The 23862-nt window shown below is 40.5% G+C and overlaps 1 protein-coding gene across 1 annotated transcript; it reads left to right on the top strand.

Moving 5' to 3' along the window:
- The first annotated feature begins 1391 nt into the window (after positions 1–1391).
- Positions 1392–19793, top strand: AFG2B (AAA ATPase AFG2B). Its single transcript, XM_055436802.2, has 8 exons — positions 1392–2552; positions 4496–4681; positions 9320–9478; positions 14256–14465; positions 15104–15328; positions 16596–16730; positions 17468–17593; positions 18228–19793. Exons 1-8 carry the CDS (start codon positions 1458–1460, stop codon positions 18393–18395), a joined length of 2304 nt encoding a protein of 767 aa, XP_055292777.2. The 5' UTR covers positions 1392–1457; the 3' UTR covers positions 18396–19793.
- Positions 19794–23862: the final 4069 nt, after the last annotated feature.

A 23862-nucleotide genomic window follows, 5' to 3' on the forward strand; every position in this document is an offset into this window, starting at 1 on the left:
ACTTTACATTCCAGGATGTCTGACGCTGGGTGAGTGATCACACCATCATGACTATCTGAGTTGTGAAGATCTTTTTTGTAAAGTTCTGTGTATTCTTGCCACCTCTTATTAATATCTTCTGCTTCTGTCAGGTCCATATCATTTCTGTCCTTTATTGAGACCATCTTTGCATGAAATGTTCCCTTGGTATCTCTAATTTTCTTGAAGAGATCTCCAGTCTTTCCCATTCTGTTGTTTTCCTCTATTTTTTTTTTTTTTTACACTGATCGCTGAGGAAGGCATTCTTATCTCTCCTTGGTCTTCTTTGGAACTCTGCATTCAAATGGGTATATCTTTCCTTTTCTCTTTTGCTTTTTGCTTCTCTTCTTTTCAAAGCTATTTGTAAGGCCTCCTCAGACAAAGCGAGAGTAAAGACAGAGACATAGAGAACAGCTGTGTGGATACCAAGAGGGAAGGGTTGGGTGGCAGGAATTGGGAGATTGGGATTGACGTATATACACTATTGCTATGTATAAAATATTCTCGCCTGGAGAATCCCAGGGACGGGGGAGCCTGGTGGGCTGCTGTCTATGGGATTGCACAGAGTCGGACATGACTGAAGCGACTTAGCAGCAATGAGACTCTACTGTATAGGGAACTCTACTAAATGCTCTGTGGTGACCTAAGTGGGAATGAAATCCAAAAAAAGAGGATACATGATTCACTTTGCTGTACAGTAGAAACAACATTATAAAGCAACTATACTCCAATAAGGGTCTGCCCTGGTGGCTCAGAGGTTAAAGCATCTGCCCGCAATGCGGGAGACCTGGGTTCGATCCCTGGGTCCAGAAGATCCTCTGGAGAAGGAAATGGCAACCCACTCCAGTATTCTTGCCTGGAGAACCTCATGGACGGAGGAGCCTGGCAGGCTACAGTCCACGGGGTCGCAGAGTCGGACAGGACTGAGTGACTTCACTTTCACTTTCTATACTCCAATAAAAATTTTAAAGCTGTTCTTGAGAAGTCTGAATTTACAGTCTTTGTTCTTCAAAGGTAATAGAAAGCAATAGGATTAAGAGAAAGAAGAAAACAGGGTTTAATTGGTTATTTCCCCATCTCAGGATCTCCTCTCAGTATAGTTTCCTGGTTCCTTTTAGGTTGTTCCAACCTAGGAGCTGGAAACAGACAGCAGAGGTCAGCAAGTGACTATGACTCCAGAAGTCAGTCATAGTGAATGTAAAGCTCTAAAATGGGCGACGAGATTTTACCAAACCCAACACCGTGGCAAGCTATCCTGACGGTCCCATCAATGTCCAACTTAGTCTAACTTCCTATTGGTCCTTTCCACCTATTAGGGACCTGCATCTGCGGCTTCCCTGGCGCATGCGCATCACCTGCTTCCGGCCACGGTGTGCCGGTCTTTCCGGCCCGGTGGAATTCCTACCCGATTTTCCTGGGTTTTGCGTCTTTCGTGAGAAATGGCTCCGGACTCCGGTTCCTTTCCGGAAGGGCCTCCCTTAAAGCTGCTACCCGTAGATGCTAGGGATCAGGGCACCCAGCGCTGTCGTCTGGGCCCTACCGCCCTCCGCGCCTTAGGCGCCCGCCTGGGCTCTGCGGTGAGGATCTCGCTGCCTGACGGTGGCTCCTGCCTCTGCACCGCCTGGCCGCGGCGGGATGGAGCGGACGGCTTTGTGCAGCTGGACCCGCAGTGCACGAGCCCGGGGACGGCAGTGGGGGCGCCGGGGTCTCGGGGGATTATCAGCCTGAACCGACTCCGCTTAGTGCCCTGCCCTCCCCTTCGGCGCCTCGCGGTGTGGCCGGAGTTGAGAGAGCAAGCGGGCGCGTCCGGGGCCCCGAGTCCAGCCGCGGTGCTGGAGGCGGTGCAGGAGCTGCTGAGGAACCGTCCAGTCTCTCAGGGCCACGTGGTGGCCGCTCCTCCAGGCGCTCCGGGCCCAGTGGCCGCCCTGCACATCGTTAGCGGGGCGCCCAGCCCGAATCCGGCTGGGCTGGTCACCCCTCGCACCCACATCAGTCTGAGCGAGGTGCCTCCGTCGGAAGAGGAGCCGCAGCCCGAGGTGCCCCTGGGGGGCCTTTCGGAGGCGGCCGACTCGCTGCGGGAGCTCCTCCGCCTGCCGCTCCGCTACCCCCGCGCCTTGGCCTCGCTGGGGCTAGAAGTGCCACGCGGGGTGCTCTTGGCCGGCCCCCCGGGAGTGGGCAAGACCCAGCTAGTGCGGGCAGTGGCCCGGGAGACGGGCGCGGAGCTGCTGGCGGTGAGCGCCCCGGCGCTGCAGGGCGCCCGGCCCGGGGAGACGGAGGAAAATGTGCGGCGCATCTTCCAGCGCGCCCGGGAGCTGGCCAGCCGCCGTCCCACCCTCCTCTTCCTGGACGAGGTGGATGCCCTGTGTCCCCGGCGGGGCGGCCCACACCAAGCCCCCGAGAGCCGCGTGGTGGCCCAGGTGTTGACGCTGCTGGACGGCATCGGTGAGGACCGCGAGGTGGTGGTTGTGGGATCCACCAACCGGCCGGATGCTCTAGACCCAGCGCTGCGCAGACCTGGGAGGTTCGACCGAGAGGTAAAGGCTCAGCCAGTTAGCGCATTGCCCCTGAACCCGGCCTCATTTGGCCCTGGTTGGCTACCCCGAGGCGTTTCCCACGTAGCTTTGGAAGTCAGAGAGACTGGAGTGGGGCTTTTTTTTTTTTTTAAGAGAACCTGTTCTTTGGTTTACAAATGATCTGCGAGCCAGTACCCTTTCCCTCCCAGAGTCAAATTGGTCTGAGAAGCCAGGGGGCCGTTTGGGATTGTTGTGCAGGCCCTGAGAATGAATACAGTTATCAGTAGCGTTAGTTTTTAAGGACTACTACAAGCTATTAAACTCTTAGGATTTGGAATGAGAATCTAAAGTAGAAGGATAGCCTCAAGAAACATGTGTTGAAATAAGAAAGAAGGCAGGGAAGAACTAAATCAAAGCCGACGTTAACTCTTCTATCTAGATTTATTCATTCCTTGTCTGAATGCCAGCATCCTGTACCACAGTTGCTCTCTTAGTTGCTAGGAAGATTGAATATTCAAAATATTCCAATATTCAAGTATTATTTTATAAACCTCAGCCCTAAATTGATTCTTGATTTCTGTTTGAATAGTGGTTGTGATGTTGAACTTTATGGTAGGATTGTAAAGAGACAACTGATAATTGCAGACTTTAGCATAATCTGTTTAGAACTTGAGTGGATTTCTTCTTCACACCATTTAATACCTGTCTGCTGAATAAGCTCCATAAGAGCAGGGACATAGACTTTCTGGTTTACTGGCTCCTAGAATGTGGTACGGAGAAGGCAATGGCAAGCCACTCCAGTACTCTTGCCTAGAAAATCCCATGGATGGAGGAGCCTGGTGGGCTGCAGTCTGTGGGGTCGCTAAGGGTCGGACACGACTGAGCGACTTCACTTTCACTTTTCACTTTCACACATTGGAGAAGGAAATGGCAACCCACGCCAGTGTTCTTGCCTGGAGAATCCCAGGGATGGGGGAGCCTGGTGGGCTTCCATCTATGGTGTCGCACATAGTCGGACACGACTGAAGTGACTTAGCAGTAGCAGCAGAATGTGGTAGGTTCTCAAAAATAACAAAATAAAAACTTCCTGACGTTGCTGCTGTTGTTCGGTCACTAAGTCTTGTCTGACTCTGAGACCATGTGGACTGCAACACACCAGGCTTCCCTATCCTTCACTATATTCTGGAGTTTGCTCAAACTCATGTCCTTTGAGTCAGTGATGCTAAGTAATCATCTCATCCTTCATAACTCCCTTCTCCTTTTGCCTCCAGTCTTTCCCAGCAGCAGGTTCTTTTCTAATGAGTCGGCTCTTTTTATCAGGTGGTCAAATTATTGGAGCTTCAGGGTCAGCATCTGTCCTTCCAGTGAATATTCAGGGTTGATTTCATTTAGAATTGATTGGTTTGATCTCCTTGCAGTCCAGGGGACTGACTCTCAAGGGTCTTCTTCAGCACCACAGTTCGAAAGCAATAATTCTTAGGCACTCAGCCTTCTTTATATGGTCCAACTCTCACATCTGTACATGACTACTGGAAAAACCATAGCTTTGACTATATGGACCTTTATTGGCAAACTGATATCTCTGCTTTTTCATTTGCTGTTTAGATTTTTGTCATAGCTTTCTTTCCAAGGAGCAAGCATCCTTTAATTTGTGGCTGCATTCACTGTCCACAGTGATTTTGGAGCCCAAGAAAATAAAATTTGTCAGTTTCCACTTTTTCCCCTTCTATTTGCCATGAAGTGATGGGGCTGGATGCCATAATCTTAGTTTTTTGAATGTTGAGTTTCAAACCAGCTTTTTCACTCTTGAAAATAAGGATTTTCGCATATTCAGAATCTAAGATATATACTTAAGAATACCTAGTAATAGTTCCAGATTTGTTCACTAAATTATTATACATGTTTGTGAGGATAAAAAAATATTTTTAAGCTGTAAATGCTTTCTTTTCTTGCTTTGCACATAGGTTGTCATTGGAACTCCCACTCTTAGACAAAGAAAGGCAATTCTACAAGTGATTACTTCAAAGATGCCTCTCTCTGGTCAAGTTGATTTGAACCTCCTTGCAGAAATGACAGTTGGCTATGTTGGCGCAGACCTGACTGCACTCTGTAGAGAGGCTGCCATGCAGGCTCTGCTTCATAGTGAGAAGGTAAGAAGTATTGGTTTATGACCTACGTTAACCCTTTTATTAATGTAACAAGTTAATTTGGGGACTTAAAAAAGTGGTAAGTACCTTTTCTTGAAACTTTTGATACCTTAGACATCTGTTTCTTATATGTATTTTTACATCTGATTTCCATATATAAATAGTGTAAGACTGAAAGTGGGGACAGAGAGCTAACTTCTCTAGGTCGGCCGAGGGCATGTTCCCGTTCTCCCATGCTAACTCTTTAGTGCTAAAGCCCAGAGCAATAAGGAAAAAGACACTGTGACCCCAGAAGAATCAAACGTGTCTTTAGAATTTTCGTTTTATTTTGAATCTACTTCAGACTTAGAGAAAAGTTGCAAAAATAGTGCAAAGAAGTTTTGCATTTTCTTCACCCAGATTCTTCAAATGTAACATTTTACCACCTTTAATTTATCATACTCTCTACATGTGTATGAATGTTTATGTATATATACTCATACTCTCAAATGCAGCCAAAATGCCTGCATAGCTTTGAAAAGTTGAGTGTTTGTTTCCTAAAATCAGACTAACCAATAGTACAAGCAATAATCAAGATGAAGAAATTAATACCAACTTTTACCTAATCTATATAGACCTTAGCAAAATCTCACCATTTGTCCCATTAATTTCCTTTGTAGTAAAAATTTTAAAAGGAAAAAAGAAAGAAAAATATTTTGATCCAGGATTACACATTGCATTTATTAGTTGTCATGGTTTCTTAATCTTTATAAACTTCTTCAGTCTTTCTTTTATGACTTTAATTCTTTTTAAGAGTACAGTTCAGTTGTTCTGTAGGATATTCCTCATGTAGGTTTGACTGATATTTTCTCATGATTTGATTCAGGTTTTGCATTTTTGGCAGAAGTATTCCAGAAATGATACTGTGTTCTTCTCATTGTGTCTGTTAGGTAGAAATGATATATCTTTGTCCTGTTACTGATTTGATATCTTAGATAAGGTGGTTATCTCTGAGATTTCTCCATTGTTAAGATACTGTTTTTCCCTTTGTTATCAGTATGCATCTTGTAGGGAAAAGAACCTTTTCTTACTCTGGAGAAGATTAGGTGCCTGGAATTTTACTTAAATTCATCTTTTACATTTAAATCCTTAATTCTTGACGGCCTTTTGAAAAAATAGTTGGGATATTAACTTAAATGTAGTAGTTTTCAACACTATAGATTGGAAAATCTGTTCACTTTGTCTGTAATAAGTCATCCCGAGTCCCTAAACTCCTCCAGAAAAGAATTAATTTCATTGTGCTAGGGGTTCTGTTGTAACACTTAAAACTGTCCTGTGATGTTAGATAATTTTTAACCCCTAATTTTGAGGTGTTTTTTTTTAAACCATAAAAGGGTGATTTATCCTAGATTTTGAAAACATTTTTTACCTAGTTAATTTATATCCTTCCTCATCTTCTTTTCCTTTATTTTTACTCTTACACTGAAGGTAGGGAAGGAATTACGTGAACTTTAAGTCCTCATCTTTGGGGTTTAGAACCAGAAGTGCTTAAAGATTTAATGACAAGCCCCATGTGTGAAGATGTGAGAATATATGCCTGTTGAAGGGAGGGCAAGAGTACAGGATGTGGGAACAGAGGTTTACATTTAGAATTCCCTCTGCTTTGAAGTTCCAGGTTTGACCTAAGCACCTTGGCTTAGGTGGACCAGCCAGCTGCGGTTGTCCTAGGGCGGAGCCCACTGCTAGTTCAGGAGGGCCTGCCCAGGCATAGTTACCACAGGTGATGGCTGAGTTCATAAGCACCCAGGGGAAGTGGAAAAAAGAAAGACAAAAAGGAAGAATGCACAGAGGCATCTGGGCAGGTACTGGTTCCATCTATTTCTTTTTCCCTTTCCAGGCAGCTGAGGGGCTGTTGCTGCCTCTATTACAGGGCAGATGAGGACACATTCAGCTTTTTGTCAAGTATGTCTATTAAAGCATTGGAAATACAGTTTAACACATAAACATATACACATGGAGGGGAAAGGATTTTATCTGCCTGAAAGGGTTATGAAAATCAAATGAATAATATACACACTAATGATCTGGAAGTGTAAATGGGATTTTCAAATGTTAGTTGGTGTTCACCTAAAGTGTATTAGTATTCATTTACCCAATATCTGATACTGCTAGCTAGTAAAAAAAAAAAAAAAAGATGCTATTAAAAAGAATTATTTAATAACATTCTTTGTGAGAAATTAAACAAGATAAAAATTGTCTGAAAGCCCATCTCCCAGAGATTATAATTATTAGCATTTTTAGGAACACTGTTAAGAATAGCTCTGTATATACATATTCACTTATTTAATCTTACATAAATGGGATAAAATAGTTTGTTATTGAAAATGGGAATTTTGGAACAACTGTTCAGAATTTGATGTAAGGGTAAATACCTAAATATAATACAGATATTACAAATAGAAATATGAATTTTTAATAGCCAAAAAGAAGATAATTTACTGATTTGATTTAGAATGGCAAAACAATACTATTTTCAAAAAAGATGACAAGTTCAAAAGCAAAACAAACAATACTGTAAACAAAGGCAAGGACACGAGACAGACTGGGAAAAATACTTTGAGCCCATGACAAAAGACCAATTTCCTTGGTATAGAAAGAAGTCTTACAAAGCAATAAGACCAATCTAAGAGAAAATGTGTAGTAAAATATGAACTGATGAACTGGTAGTTGACAGTGAAAGGATTACAAATGACTAATAAACATGAAAAATCCTCAACTTTCTTTAAAGATTAGTCTTTTTTGGTTCTTTCTCTTTTAAAAACTTATTTTGAAATAATTAAAACTTCAGAGGAAAAATTTTAAAAATTAAACAGAACTTCAAGGAGAGTTGAAGGTAGAGAACTCCTGCTAATTCCTTTATCCAAACTGACGAGTTTTTAACATTTTACCATATTAGCTTTATCCTCCTCTCTTTTCTCTCAACTCTTTGTCTCTCTATATACACAGTTGATTTTTGAGCAACACGGGTTTGAACTGCACCAGTTCACTTATACATAGATATTTTTCGATAGTAAATCCTACAAGTAGTGCACAGTCTAGGATTGGCTGAATCCATGGATGTGGGGAACAACAGATTTGTTGGGCTACCTCTACTTAAATGAGGATTAACCTCCATGTTGTTCAAGGGTCAACTGTATACATATACACATTGTTTTTTTTTTTTTCTGAATCATATGAAAATGGGTTGCATGCATCTTAACCTGTTATCCTTAATATTTTAGTGTCCGTTTCCTATGAACAAGTATGTATAATCTCATTATATTCAGGAAATTTAACACTGATCAAAATGTTGTCAGATCTACAGTCCCTATTCTGATTTTGCTGGCCGTTTCAAGTTTTGTAGCACCCTTTTCCTTGAGTGTAGAATTTAGTCCAGGATAATGTATTATGTTTAGTTTTTGGTTTTAATTTTGAACATATCCGTAGCACTTTCTTGGTGTGTGTGTGACATTTTGACATTGACATTTTTAAAGATTTAAAGTCAGTGATTTTATAGAGCATCTATCAGTTTGGGTTTGTCTGTTTCCTCCTAGTTAGATTCAGGTTATGCTTGCCCATTGGGAACACTGCATTAAATGTTAGTGTGTCCTCCTTAGGATGTCATTTGTGGAGACATAGTGTGTCCACCTGCTCGTCACTGGGGATGCCCCTCGTGGGTGACTGATGTGATCAACTGGTCAAGCATTGGTCCAGTTTATCTGCTGTAGAGCTGTTATTTTTCACTTTGCAACTAATAAGAAATCTGTGAGGAGACCCTCTGAGACAATCCAGGTATCCTGTTCCCCGTCAGACTTTCTCTCCCCTAGATTGGCATCCACTGATGATTCTTGCCTCAAATAGCCATTACGTAATGGTTGCAAAATTTATTTTCTAATTCCATTATTCCTTTTAACCTCACTCTTGATTGAAGAAATTTAATTAACACAATAGTAAACACCATGTCTTCTGTCACAATGGCAGAAATTTAAGGGTTGGTTAAGTCCAGTGTTAGGTGTGGGGAAAATAGCTTCATATTATTGGTACAGCTGGAGCACATTTTAATAGTAGCTGTGAAAATTGTAAGTGTGCATATTATTAAGCACAGTAATTCTATTTTGAGGAAAGTATTATATAAAATACTTGAACATGTGTACAAAGACATTCAGTTGCAGCTTTGTGTTTAGTACCAAAAGACTGGAAAACCTCTGTTTAACAGAAGGGTGTCATTAAAATACTCACGCATTATTATGCAGTTGTCAGAAAGGATGAGGTATTACTGTATTCGTGGGCATGAAAAGATTCCTGAGAGATGAAAAAGTACAAATTAATGTGTACAGTATGGTCCCATTTGTGTGTCTCTTTGAAAGGATATACATGTGTCATAAACATACTGGAAGAATCCACTGACTGTTGACATTCTCTGGGGATGAAGATTGGTGGGAGTTAAGGGGGAGACATTTAATTTTTTCATACCATGTGTTATAAGTTTCTTTATAGTGACAACAAAATAGATGTATAAATTCCAATGAGGATCACAATAAAAAAGTAATCATGTTTTTGTGCCACAAAAAAGGCCCACCTGATTTTTGGTTTGATTTCGCTTTTTGGGGTGGATTACTTCAGAACCAGGACAATCCAACGATTGATGAAACAGACTTCCTTGAAGCTTTTAAAAAGATCCAACCCTCATCATTTCGAAGTGTCATTGGATTGACAGACATCAAACCTGTTGGCTGGGAGCAGATTGGTGGCCTTGAAGATGTAAAACTGAAATTAAAGCAGGTGAGATAGAGAATCTGCCTAAGCCAGTAGAATACGATGGTCTGAGTGTAATGCATTTGTGGTGTAAACCAGTGTCACTGAAACTCACGGCTGCCTTCACTAACGCAAACCTAACATCTGGATCTAATGATCGCTTTTCAGTCCTTGTTTAACTGGACTCTACAGACATCAGATGCCATTTTTCATACTTTCTTTCTTCACCTTTATGTTTCGTTTTTGCTCTAAAGAGTTTCTAATGTAGATGAAGGATCAGTAAACTCTTTCTGTGGAGGACCAAAGAGTAAATAATTTAGGTTTTATGGTCTCTGTTGCAGTCATTCAAGTCTGCTGTCGCAGCACAAAAGCAGTCATATGTAATGAGTATTTGTGTTCTGATGAGATTTTATTTATAGACACTGAAGTCATATAATTTTCACACCACCGAATATTCTTTTTTTTTTTTTTAACATTTAAACATGTAAAACCGATTCTTAGTTCATAGACTACAAATGCAAATTCTTCATTCATCGGCCTGAATTTACCCCGAGACTGGTAAAAACACAAAATTATAATTAACAGTCACTTTGGCCTGAGAAGCTACTTGATACTGATTCTCACAGTGGCTGTTGAGGGCCACAGCTCACCGGATTTTCTTACGGGCATTGCAGTTCCAGAAATTAATTTTTCCAATTCCCCTTTGGGTGATCTTGCCATAAGAAAGTAGGTTTCTCAAATCGAGCACACACAAGACTAATTTATAAGTATCCATTATGATTTATCTTAACTAGGAGCTTTATCTACAGTGAACCCTGGAATCCTTGTATCCATGGATAGGCACATTTTGTTGTTGTTGCTAAGTCACTAAGTAGTGTCTGACTCTTTGTGACCCCACGGATTGAAGCACGCCAGGCTCCTGTGTCCTCCACCATCTCCCAGAGTTTGCTCAAATTCATGTCCATTGAGTCGATGCTCCTTTCTAACCACCTCATCCTCTGTCGCCCCCTTCTCCTTCTGCCTGCCCTCTTTCCCAGCATCAGGGTCTTCTAGTGAGTCGGCTCTTTGCATCAGGTGGCCAAAGTCTTGGAGCTTCAGCTTCAGCAACAGTCCTTCCAGTGAATATTCAGGGTTGATTTCCTTTAGGATTGACTGGTTTGATCTTCTTGCAGTCCAAGGGACTCTGAAGTGTCTTCTTCAGCACCACAATTTGAAAGCACCTGTTTTTTGGCACTGAGCTTTCTTTACGGACAAACTCTCACATCTGTACACAACTTTTGGAAAAACCACAGCTTTGACTATATAGACATTTGTTGGCTGAGAGATATCTCTGCTTTTTAATAGATATCTAAGTTTGTCATAGCTTTCCTTTCTAGGAGCAAGCGTCTTTTAATTCATGGCCACAGTCATTGTCCACAGTGATTTTGGAAGCCCAAGAAAATAAAATCTGTCACTGTTTCCACTTTTTCCCTTCCTATTTGCCATGAAGTGATGGGGCCAGATGCCATGATCTTAGTTTTTTGAATGTTGAGTTCTAAATCAGCTTTTTCACTCTCCTCTTTCACCCTCAGCAAGAGGCTCTTTAGTTCCCCTTCACTTTCTGCCTTTAGAGTGGTATCATCTGCATATCTGAGGTTGTTGATATTTATCCCAGTAATCTTTATACATTTAAATATGTGACTGTGTAGGTATATATATGTGTGTATGTATGTATGTATTTGACTGTGTTGGGTCTCAGTTGCATCATACAGGACCTTCCATCTTCATTGTGGCATGTGGGATCTAGTTCCCTGACCATGGATTGAACCCAGCCTTGGGAGTGTGGAGTCTTAACCACTGAACCATCAGGGGCATCCCTCTCCCGGTGGTCTTGATTCCATCTTGGGCTTCATCCAGCCCGGCATTTCACATGATGTACTCTGCATAGAAGTTAAAGAAGCAGAGTGACAGTATATAGTCTTGTACACCTTTCCCAATTTTGAACCAGTCAGTTTTTCCAGGTTCAGTTATAATTGTTGCTTCTTGACTTGCATACAGATTTCTCAGGAGGCAGGTTAGGTGGTCTGGCATTCCCATCTCTTTCAGAATTTTCCACAGTTTGTTGTGATCCACGCAATCAAAGGCTTTTGTATAGTCAATGAAGCAGAAGTAGATGTTCTTCTGGAATTCCTTTGCTTTCTCCATGATCCAACAACTGTTGGCAGTTGATCTGATTTCTTCTGCCTCTTTGAAATCAAGTTTGTACATCTAGTTTTCAGTTCACTTCAGCCAGCTGAAGTCTGGGTTGAAGGATTTTGAGCATAACCTTGCAAGTATGTGAAATGATGCAATTGTGTGATAATTTGAACGTTCTTTGGCATTGCCCTTCTTTGGGATTGGAATGAAAGTTGACCTTTTCCAGTCTTGTGGCCACTGCTGAGTCTTCCAAATTTGCTGACATATTGAGTGCAGCATTTTAACAGCATCATCTTTTAGGGCTTGAAATAGCTCAGCTGGAATTCCGTCACCACCACTAGCTTTGTTCATAGTAATGCTTCATAAGGCCCACTTGACTTCATACTCCAGGATGTCCAGCTCTAGATGAATGACCATACCATCCTGGTTATCTGGTTCATTAAGACTTTTTTGTACAGTTCTTCTGTGTATTCTTGCCACCTCTTCTTCATCTCTTCCGCTTCTGTTAGGTCCTTAACCATTTCTATCCTTTATCGTGGACATCCTTACATGAAATGTTCCCTTGATATCTCCTGTTTTCTTAAAGCACATTTAAATATGCTCTGATTTTTTTATATGCTCTCATTTAATCTTCACAAAATAGCCATACTTTCCTGTGAGACATACTGTCTTCTTTTAGCTCTGAGATGTTAGGCTTTCCTACCTTTCTGAGCACTCCTTTCCCTTACTTTAAACGTTAATTCTCCAGGCTCCCAAGAGTCCTCTTTTTGCATTTCTAAGTGAGTCCTTCATCTCTCATCTCCTGAAGCGTGTCCCAGGCTTCAGCTGTCTCCTGAAAGCAGCTAACTCAGAAATCTTTATATCCAGTGCAGATAGTTCTTTTGACCATCAAAACTACTTAACTCCCTGCCTACCAAATAACTTCCAGGGATCTCAGATTCAGCATGGCATGTCCAGAGTTCAACTTATCAATTCCATATCTACACCTGGATTCCCTCTCCCAGGGAAGACACCCAGTTACCCCATCCCCTAAATCAGAGACCTGTCTTCTAAATGCATGTCATGTATGTCACATAACTTCCCCTCTGGACTTCCCCCCTGCATAAAATACACTTACATTTTATGTTTCAAATCCATCCCTTCCACACGATCTCTGCTGCCTGTGACACATCCAGCCTTATTATTTTTGTAGTCTGAGTCATTGCCCTCATTGACCACTGCTAAGTGGTTTCCTTCCCTCTGGTTTCATTTCCTTCTAGTTCATTCTCCATACTGCTTCCTCATTGTTGACTAAAATTGTCAAGGCCCAGTGTGATCTGACTCCTACTTCCATTTCAGCTCTATCACTCCTTGCCTCCCACATCCTCCACTCTGTTCTGCTCACCACTGGGAGATGAACTGGATGGTTTGATGTGTCTCTGTGTATATTTGTTCCTTGTCCATGGAATGCCCTACCCTGGCCCGGTTGTTAGTGTTTAAGCCTGTCTCCCCAACTATAACAGGAGTTTCTAGTATGGGGATCCTGTCTGTCTTTTTTTGTAGAGGCAATGTATCCGTAGTTAAGAGCTCACGCTCTTGACCTGCACTGTCTGGGATTAGTTGTAGTTCTGCCACCTCACTCACAATAAGGTAATAAGGCCTGGGCAAGTTACTTCACTTTTTAAGCCTGAGTTTCTGCATCTCTGAAATTATGATGATAACAAAACCATCTACCTCAGGGGTATTGAGGATTTATTTATAATTCAGCTAACATTTAATGAGTGCCTACTTTGTGAAGGTGTCATTCTAGGTGATGGGGATTTAGAGGTGAACTTTGCCTACATTCTGGCAAGAGCAGAATGACAAACTCAACGTGGGAATACAGTAATTTCAGATAGCAAATGAGTTAGTGCTCCAAAAATAAGAAATGGATAGTAGCATAGAGTGCCTAGGAGGAGGAAGGTCTGTTTGAACTACAGTGGTTAGGGAAGACCTCTCCAAGGAAATGACTGTTGAGTGGAGACCTGAGTGATGCAAAATAGCACATAAAGATCTCTGCTGCTGCTGCTGCTAAGTCACTTCAGTCGTGTCCGACTCTGTGTGACCCCACAGACGGAAGCCCACCAGGCTCCCCCGTCCCTGGGATTCTCCAGGCAAGAACACTGGAGTGGGTTGCCATTTCCTTCTCCAATGTGTGAAAAGTGAAAGTGAAGTCGCTCAGTCGAGTCCGACCCTTAGCGACCCCACGGACTGCAGCCTACCAGGCTCCTCCATCCATGGGATTTTCTAGGCAAGGGTACTGGAGTGGGAGTGTTTAAGGAGAGAGACTAGCAAGTAAAGGCCCTGAGATGGGAACAAACTGTGGGGTGTTTGGGTGATGGGTTATGTTAGGCCTTGTAAGCAGTGATAAGTTAGGAATGTGGATTTGAATATTGTAATTCTGACAAGAAGTCATTGAAAGATTTTAAGCAGGAAGTGATGTGACCTTACTTACATCGTAAGTTCACTGGCTGCTGTGTGGGATTGGACCCCATATCCAGCTCATAGCAGGTAGCTGAAGATTGTTGAATGAATTTATTGAATTTTTTTTTCACATTATACTAAAACAACTGTCACCTTTTGTGTCCTGTCTCTTTTTGTGTTATTTTAGAGCATTGAATGGCCTCTGAAATTCCCTCAGGAATTTGTTAGGATGGGCCTGACACAACCAAAGGGAGTTCTCCTATATGGGCCCCCTGGGTGTGCCAAAACCACGCTGGTGAGGGCCCTGGCTACGAGCTGTCATTGCTCTTTCGTTTCAGTAAGCGGAGCTGATCTCTTCTCGCCTTTTGTTGGAGATTCAGAGAAAATCTTGTCTCAGGTTGGTTTGTTTATTTTCCCTCATGTAGTTAACTTTACTCTTGAGTTTTTGTTTCATGCCTTAAGGATAAACCTTATTACTTTTTTAAAATGTAACTGGCTATTTTTCCTGTTAAGAATGTTATACCTATTTGTGTATAGAAAACTTAAAAAATATAGTAAAGTATAAATAGGAAATCCTCCACAATCTCTCTACTTACTGTTAACATTTGGGTGAATTTTCTTTGTTGTTTTGTTTCCTTGGGCAGGGGAAACATACATTATATATGTATGTCCACTCATTATAGGTGGATAGGTATATATATATCTATAATTATATTTATATAGTACATTATTTTTATGTATATATATATTTTATATATATATCCATTCACGTATATATATATACATATACATACATATGTATCTTTATTGTGATTTAACTTAGTGTTCAGTTCAGTTCAGTAAAATGTTTTTTGAAAATAAGATTTTTAACCCCTGTATAATACTGTTATTTTATTTGTTCATTCCCCAGTTCTTAGACATTAAGAATCTTTCTTTTTATGTTTTAAAAATTATAAATAGTAGTGCAGAAAACATTCATTCATATGAATAAGGCATGATGTATAGCCGTTTAATATTTCCACTTTTGAACAAAAGGTATTTCGACAAGCAAGAGCAAATACACCAGCAATTGTGTTTTTGGATGAAATTGATTCAATCTTGGGCTCTCGATCAATCAGCAGAACAGAATGTAATGTTCAAGATCGTGTTCTTTCTGTTCTCCTAAATGAATTAGATGGTGTTGGATTGAAGACTATAGAGAGAAGAGGAAGTAAAGCAGATCAACATGGTAAATGCAAGCAGCTGGAAAAAAATGAAGAGGTATTTATTAACCAGGATATACCAAAAATCTAGGCCAACAATAAATGGACTGCATCTATACTATCTTTACCTATGCTGGATTCATCTCATAGAATTAATTTCAGTTTGACTATTAGGATTTTTACAGAGCTGATAACATTGTGATTTAGCTGGGAAGATTAGGCAAATTTTTTAATAAAGTATCTTAGATATATATGAATGTGAATTTTTTCCTAAGATTAGAAATGTAACTACATATTGCTAGTGGAGAAGGGAATTTCTTATTTCTGTATCCTGAGAAACTAGTGTTTTATATGAAATGAAAGAAAACAGACTATTGTTTCCAATAATCAGTAGTTAAAACCTTCCAGTTTTGTTGAGGTTTCCTTGGTTCTAATGAAGTTAAAGTGACCTTTGGAAATCCTGTTCCTTCCGAAGCTTTTATTTGTTTTTTCTTGTTGTTTCTTGTTTTCCATTTCTTAAATTGTTCCATAGAAAGAGAATTAGGAACATGTGCCACTAGAATTTGAAGGAACCCATGAGGTGTTCTAATCAGTTCTCGTAAAGCAGGAATTCCTTTTATAGCCTCTGACAGGTGTTTACCCAGTCTCTGCTAAAATACTTGCAGATAAAGGGAATTCATTCTTTTGAGAGATCACATTACTGGAAAACTGTTCTGAAAATTAAGTTAAACAATTCTGAATGCTTAGCATGTGTATGGCCTTGCTGTAGAAGCTCTTAGATTTTTTTTTTTAAATCTCCATCCTGGATTTATATACATGTAACGTATATTAGTTGTCATATTTTTGCCTCTGTAAAGAAAAAACAAAAAAAAAGAGGTAAAATAAATCTCCCTCTTCAAGAACATGAGAGCCAAGACTTTTCACAGGTATACTATGTGCTAGTCAGATGCTTCTGTCTTTTCAAGTCATGCATTTAAGTTGTAATCGTTCGCTGGGGCCCAGATGCATTCAGGTCGGCAGACAGATGTTCTCTGCTGTGGGGTAGAGCTTTTTCCATCAGTTCTTAACATTGAGAGATGCCCCGTTGGGGTTGATCACTCCGTTCACCGTGTGCACGGTGTGTAGCTCTTTGATTAATAATTTGTTTCTAGGGTGCCTTGATTTTGAGAAGGTGGTCTGGATAGGAAATGTAAGCATTCTAGTGTGAGGGAAACAGTATTCTCCTGTTTAAAAACAAACGGACTTGCTGATTTGTAATTTAAAAAAAATGCATTTGCTAATTAACAACTTATTGATGTTACTTTGTGTTGTATATTTTCCCTCAGCTAGAGTTTCAAGAAATTTTCAGTAGCAATGTCATGGTTGTTGCAGCAACAAATAGACCTGATGTGTTAGATGATGCCTTGTTACGGCCTGGAAGACTAGATAAGATTATTTATATTCCACCTCCAGATGAAAAGGTAATCACTGTGCACATTTACTCTGTGTGAGCATTCCTAATAACTCATCAGTGTCTGAGCTCTTAAGAAGATGGCAGAGTTGAGTTCCTGACTGGATGTAGGTGTACATGGTGTGTGTCCTATGTTGGATTCTGTGTTTTTCCTTACCTGATGGCCCATCATAAATCATCATTTTCATCTGCTTTTGCTGGGTACTCTGGCCCTGTTTTCAGAGAAACATAAGCCTAAAAAATGGTAGTAATTTCAGCTTTGTGGAAGACTTAAAATACTGAGTTTATGGAGTCTCCTCAAAATTATTTTGCAGCTAGAATGGAAGAATCCTAAAGCATTAAAGAGTTTTGGAGATTATCTGGGTGAGCATCCTTATTTTACAGTGGAGAAATCTGAGCTTACAGAGATTATATAATGTATCCATAGCCAAAGAATCAGTAAACCCTTTGTCCTTCACATCCAGAGCCACTGGCAGTGAGTGGTGAAAGACACAGAAAATGCATTTTTTATTTATCAGATTTTGAAGGGATGAAAAGTTTTTAATCTATTTTACTTTTAAAAAAATATAAAAGTATTAAAATTTATCTTGATGTCACGTTTACTTTCTTACCTCTTGTGAAAAGTGATTATTTTTTAATTCTTAAATGTATATACTTTCTCTGTAATACAGAAAATTCTGTATGTTTTAATATAACATTTTGTCAAACATTAAGCTTCCAAACATATTATGTTTTATTTTGTTCCAGGGAAGGCTTTCTATTCTGAAAGTCTGTACAAGAAACATGCCAATGGGGCCTGATGTTTCCTTAGAAAAGGTAGCAGCAGAAACTTGTTTTTTCTCTGGAGCTGATCTTGGAAACCTCTGCAAAGAAGTAAGTTAATGAATTAGTGAAGAAAATTTACACATTTCTGCATTTATTCAGATCTTCATTCACTTGGCAGTATTTACTGCCGCCAGGCTTCTCTGTCCATGGAATTCTCTAGGCAAGAATACTGGAGTGGGTTATTCTTTTCTTCAGGGGATTTTCCTGACCCAGGGAGTGAACCCCAGTCTTCTGCATTGCAGGCAGATTTTTTATCGTTTGAGCCACCAGGAAAGCCTGTGTATAACAGTGTTTTGTTCATTTTCTGTTTCTTTATGATCAGTGCTGTGTCCTGTTCATAAACTCCTACTCTGAGATCAGGAATACAGTCTCTCATCTTTTTTTTTTAATTTTATATTGGAATATGGTTGATCTCGTCTATACTCCAATATAGTTGTTCTGCCCTCTTCTCCACCCCCCTCCACCTCCCACATTTAAAGCTAGAATGTAATGTAGAAGGAAAGATGGTTCACTGAGAAGACTTAAGCACTTTAACTTTTAAGTTTAATGTTTTTATTGTCACAAATATTGAAATTCTGTGAAGTGAGACTGATATTTTGATGTTCAGATTTTAAAGTATTACCATATATCATAAAACAACAGTGAAGCATATTTATTATTTCCTATTGTTTGTCTTTTATAGGCCGCCTTGCTGGCTCTTCAAGAAAATGGACTGGAAGCGACCTCAGTGAAACAGGAGCACTTTCTAGAATCACTGAAGACTGTAAAACCATCCTTAAGTCATAAGGATTTAACTTTATATAAAAACTTATTTCAGAAAAAAGAATTTTCTATCTTAGAAGATATTTAAAAATTATTTTACATACCTGCTCAAGGCTTAATTGAAATGTGAATATGTACTATAATTTGCAACTTACTTTGTGTGTATTATTTCCTATAAATAAAAAAACTTGTGCCTGATAGGCTAAGATTTCATACAGAAAAGTTAAAAGGATAAGACACTCTTACATACTTTTAACGCAAATTCACCAAGTTTTTTTTTTTTAATTTATTTATTTGGCTGTGCCAGGACTTAGTTGTGGCATGCAGACTCTTAATTGTGGCACGTGGAATCTAGTTCCCTGACCAGGAATTGAACCTGGGGAGCTCAGATTCTTAACCACTGGGCCACTGGAAGTTCCTCTAGATTCACCAGTTTTTAACGTTTTGCCACGTTTGTCTCCTCTCCCTCTTTCTCCTCCCCTCCACAGTATTTTTTATGAACTACTTAGAAGCAGATTTTACACATCACACATCTTTATCCCTTTAATACTTCACTGTATATCTCTCTTATATGACCACAGTGCAGTTATCAGAGTCAAGAAATTTAACATCAATACAACATTTTAATCTACTGACAATGAATTTCATCCATTGTTCCAATAGTGATTGTTTTTCCATTAGAGAAGAGCTAGTCCAGGATCACACTTTCCACTTAGTTGTCGTGTCTCTTTAGCCTCTCTGCCTCTTAGTCTGAAGCAGTTCCTTCCTCAGCCTTTCTGAGTGACCTTGACACTTCTGAAGAGTACAGACTATTGTGTAGAATAGTCATTTCCCGCTGTGTGTTTGTCTTATGTACATCACGATGGATTCGTGTCTGCAGCAGTGTACGTGTTGTCATGTCCTCAGATCACAGCTGGAGGCACGTGACATCTGCACATTATTGGTGATGTTAATTTTGATCACTTGTTTCTGATATTGTCCCCATCTCCACAGTATAGCTGTTAGTTTTCCTTTTGTAATTCTGAATATTTTTCAAGGAGCTAGATTATATGTAAGCTTTTATTTTCCTTTATTAAAAAGGTAATTATGCTAGAAAATACAGATAAATGTGAAGAAGACACTTGGGTATTTAACTTTCTAGTCCCTTATACATATACAGATGTGTAAGGGACTTTTTAAAACCAAAAGGCATGGTACTATGAAGCTCTTGTTTTTTTCTCACCTGACAATATCAGCTAAGTATCTTACTGAGTCTTCACCCACAAGGTGTCATGCAGAGAACAAGAGAGTGAAGGAGCCAGACATGGCATAGATAGGGGACCTGGGAGCGGGGACCTCAGACAAATCATGCAGTGAATTAAGCACCAGATGAGCTTCAAAAGAAGTGCATGTACAGTCAGAGCATGGTGTATGAACTGTACAAAGTCATAAGTGTGAAGCAGTTGTTGGAAAAGTTTCCTGTTTCTGACTGGAGCCAGGATTATTACTAAGCAATTAAGGAGCAATTACTTTTGATTATTACTAACCAATTGAGCAATTAAGAAAAAGGCCTGTCTTATTTATAGGTATAAAATGTAATTCATGGAGGAGGAAATGGCAACCCATTCCAATATTCTTGCCTGGAGAATCCCGTCGACAGAATCCCTGGAGGGCTACAGTCCAGGAGGGTCACAAAAGAGTCAGAAACAACTTAGCAACTAAACACCAGACACTCAGTCAGTTATTGGGAAACATTTAAGTGTCTTTGGAATAACTTGAGTACGTGAATTGCCTTTCTTAACCATAAATTTTATAAAATTTAAATACAAGAAGATCAAACCAGTCCTGAAGGAAATCAACACTGAATATTCATTGGGAGGACTGATGCTGAAGCTGAAGCTCCAATACTTTGGCCACCTGATGCAAAGAGCTGACTCATTGGAAGAGGCCCTGATGCTGGAAAAGATTGAAGGCAGGAGGAGAAGGGGGCGACAGAGGATTAGATGGTTGGATGGCATCACTGACTCCATGGACATGAGTTTGAGCAAACTCTGGGAGATAGGGAGGACAGGGAAGGACAGGGACAGGGAAGCCTGGTGTGCTGCAGTCCATGGGGTCGCAAAGAGTCGGACATGACTTAGCAACTGAACAACAAAATGCAGGTCAAAGGTTTCCGATGAAAATTTAACATCCAAATCAAAATGTGCCATAAATAAAAATGTACACTAGAATTCAGACTCAGCATGAAAAAAACTGTTAAGTGGTTTATTAATTTGTCATTGATTACATGTTGATGTCATTGTTTTGCTATATTAGGATAGATAAAGTAGATTACTTAATTATTCTAACAAAGTGACATGCTTTAGAGTAGTAGGGAAAATACTAGAATTCTAATTATTTTTGTTGATGTGTCAGTTGCTGATTTTATAGGACAAGGCAGCTCTTAGGCCTTTGCCATCTCTAGGTCTAAGGCACTCTAGCCTGAACCCCTTACCTCTTCTAGCTGCGGGCCCTTTGTTTTTTCCTAGAGGAAGTTTCCAGTGGTCAGCCTAGAAATTTGGTACACACACTTTGCTTAGAAGCTTGAGTTTTGCTTTGAAATTATCTTTTTATAACTTCTCAACAGAATTTCTGGAAGCTTCAAAATTCTTGAAGACAAAATCCATGTTTCTTCTCTCATGGATATAAATTATGAAGTCAGATTAAGGAGTTCTTTGACTCAGTTTCAGTGTGATTGAAGGTTTGCTCTGGGAAACTTCCAAAAGCTGTATTCTTAATCGGTGAGAAAACACTTTTGCTTCTAAGTACTTGCGAAGTGTGAACAGTTCAGTTCAGTCACACAGTCGTGTCCAACTCTTTGCAACCCCATGGACTTCAGCACACCAGGCTTCCCTGTCCAAGGTCAAATTCCGGAATTTACTCAAACTCAATGTCTATTGAGTCGGTGATGCCATCCAACCATCTCATCCTCTGTCATCCCCTTCTCCTGCCTTCAATCTTTCCCAGCATCAGGATCTTTTCTAATGACCCAGTTCTTTGCATCAGGTGGCCAAAGCAATTTGGAGTTTCAGCTTCAGCGTCAGTCCTTCCAATGAATATTCAGGACTGATTTCCTTTAGGATGAACTGGTTGGATCTCCTTGCAGTCCAAGGGACTCTCAAGGGTCTTCTCCAACACCACAGTTCAAAAGCATCAATTCTTCGGCACTCAGATTTCTTTATATTCCAACTCTCACATCCATACATGACTCCTAGAAAAACCATAGCTTTGACTAGACAGACCTTTGTTGACAAAGTAATATCTCTGCTTTTTAATATGCTGTCTAGGTTGGTCATAACTTTTCTTCCAAGGAGAAAGTGAAAGAAAGAAAGTGAAAGAAAGAAAGTGAAAGTTAAGTCGCTCAGTCATGTCCGACTCTTTGCGACCCCGTGGACTGTAGCCCACCAGGCTCCTCCGTCCATGGGATTCTCCAGGCAAGAATATTGGAGTGGGTTGCCATTTCCTTCTCCAGGGGATCTTCCCAACCCAGGGATTGAAACCAGGTCTCCCACATTGCAGGCAGACGCTTTAACCTCTGAGCCACCAGGGAAGCATTTCTCCAAGGAGAAAGCATCTTTTAATTTCATGGCTGCATTCACCATCTGCATTGATTTTGGAGCCCCCCAAAATGAAGTCTGTCACTGTTTCCACCATTTCCCCATCTATTTGCCATGAAGTGATGGGACCAGATGCCATGATCTTAGTTTTCTGAATGTTGAGCTTTAAGCCAACTTTTTCACTCTCTTCTTTCACTTTCATCAAGAGGCTCCTTAGTTCTTCACTTTCTGCCTTAAGGGTGGTATCATCTGCATATCTGAGGATATTGATATTTCTCCCAGCAATCTTGATTCCAGCTTGTGCTTCCTCCAGCCCAGCGTTTCTCATGATGTACTCTGCATATAAGTTAAATAAGCAGGGTGACAATATACAGCCTTGACATACTCCTTTCCCTATTTGGAACCAGTCTGTTTTTCCATGTCCAGTTCTGACTGTTGATTCCTGACCTGCATACAGATTTCTCAGGAGGCAGGTCAGGTGGTCTGGGATTCCCATCTAAGAATTTTCCAGAGTTTGTTGTGGTCCACACAATCAAAGTCTTTGGCATAGTCAATAAACCAGAAATAGATGTTTTTATGGAACTCTCTTGCTTTTTCAGTGATCCAACGGCATGTTGGCAATTGGATCTCTGGTTCCTCTGCCTTTTCTAAAACCAGCTTGAACATCTGGAAGTTCACGGTTCATGGACTGTTGAAGCCTGGCTTGGAGAATTTTGAGCATTACTTTGCTAGTATGTGAGATGAATGCAATTGTGCGGTAGTTTGAGCATTCTTTGGCATTGCCTTTCTTTGGGATTAGAATGAAAACTGACCTTTTCCAGTCCTGTGGCCACTGCTGAGTTTCCAAATTTGCTGGCATATTGTGTGCAGCACTTTCACAGCATCATCTTTTAGGACTTGAAATAGAGTTCAACTGGAATTCCATCACCTCCACTAGCTTTGTTTTTAGTGATACTTCCCAAGGCTCACTTCGCATTCCAGGATGTCTGGCTCTAGGTTAGTGATCACACCATGGTGATTATCTGGGTCATGAAGATCTTTTTTGTATAGTTCTGTGTATTCTTGCCACCTCTTCTTAATATCTTCTGTTTCTGTTAGGTCCATACCATTTTTGTCCTTTATTGTACCCATCTTTGCATGAAATGTTCCCCTGGTATCTAATTTTCTTGGAGAGATCTCTAGTCTTTCCTATTCTATTGTTTTTCTCTGTTTCTTGAACGGCATTACATTAAACTCCTTTCTGAGCCACATTACAGCATTAAACAATATGTACGGATGTGAGAGTTGGACCATAAAGAAGGCTGAGCTCCAAAGAACTGATGCTTTTGAATTGTGGTGCTGGAGAAGACACTTGAGAGTCCCTTGGACTGCAAGGAGATCAAACCAGTCAATCCTAAAAGAATTCAATCCTGAATATTCATTGGAAGGACTGATGCTGAAACTCCAATCTTGTGGCCACCTGATGCAGAGAGCCAACTCATTAGAAAAGACCTTGGTGCTGGGAAAGATTGAGGGCAGAGGAGAAGGGGGCAAAAGAGGATGAGATAGTTGGATGGCTTCATTGACTCAGTAGACATGAGTTTGAGCAACCTCCTGGAGATGGTGAAGAGTAGGGAAGTCTGGCCTGCTGTAGTCCATGGAGTTGCAGAGTCGGGCACCACTGTGAAACTCAGCAACAACAGACCGTATGAAATTTAGCACCTCCATATTTGCTAACCCTGGCAACAGGCAGCCACTGAAGGATGGGCATGAAAGAATAATGAAAATGTTCTATAATAATGAAAAAATATTTTATTTTTCTTACTAAGCCTAAGCTAGGCTGACTAAAATCTAAGTTAAATTCCTAGAGTGGGAACCAAGTAGCTGTGGTTTCATGCCCCTGCAAGTCTGGGTTACAGCTAATACCTTCTTGCCCCACCTTTCTGTCTTTATAAAAGCTTTCTGTTTGTACTACCCCTTGGAACATCTTTCTAGTTCATC

Source organism: Moschus berezovskii, chromosome 9 (assembly GCF_049115385.1).
Source record: "Moschus berezovskii isolate FMDL1 chromosome 9, NW_MosBer_1.0, whole genome shotgun sequence".
Taxonomy (NCBI): domain Eukaryota; kingdom Metazoa; phylum Chordata; class Mammalia; order Artiodactyla; family Moschidae; genus Moschus; species Moschus berezovskii.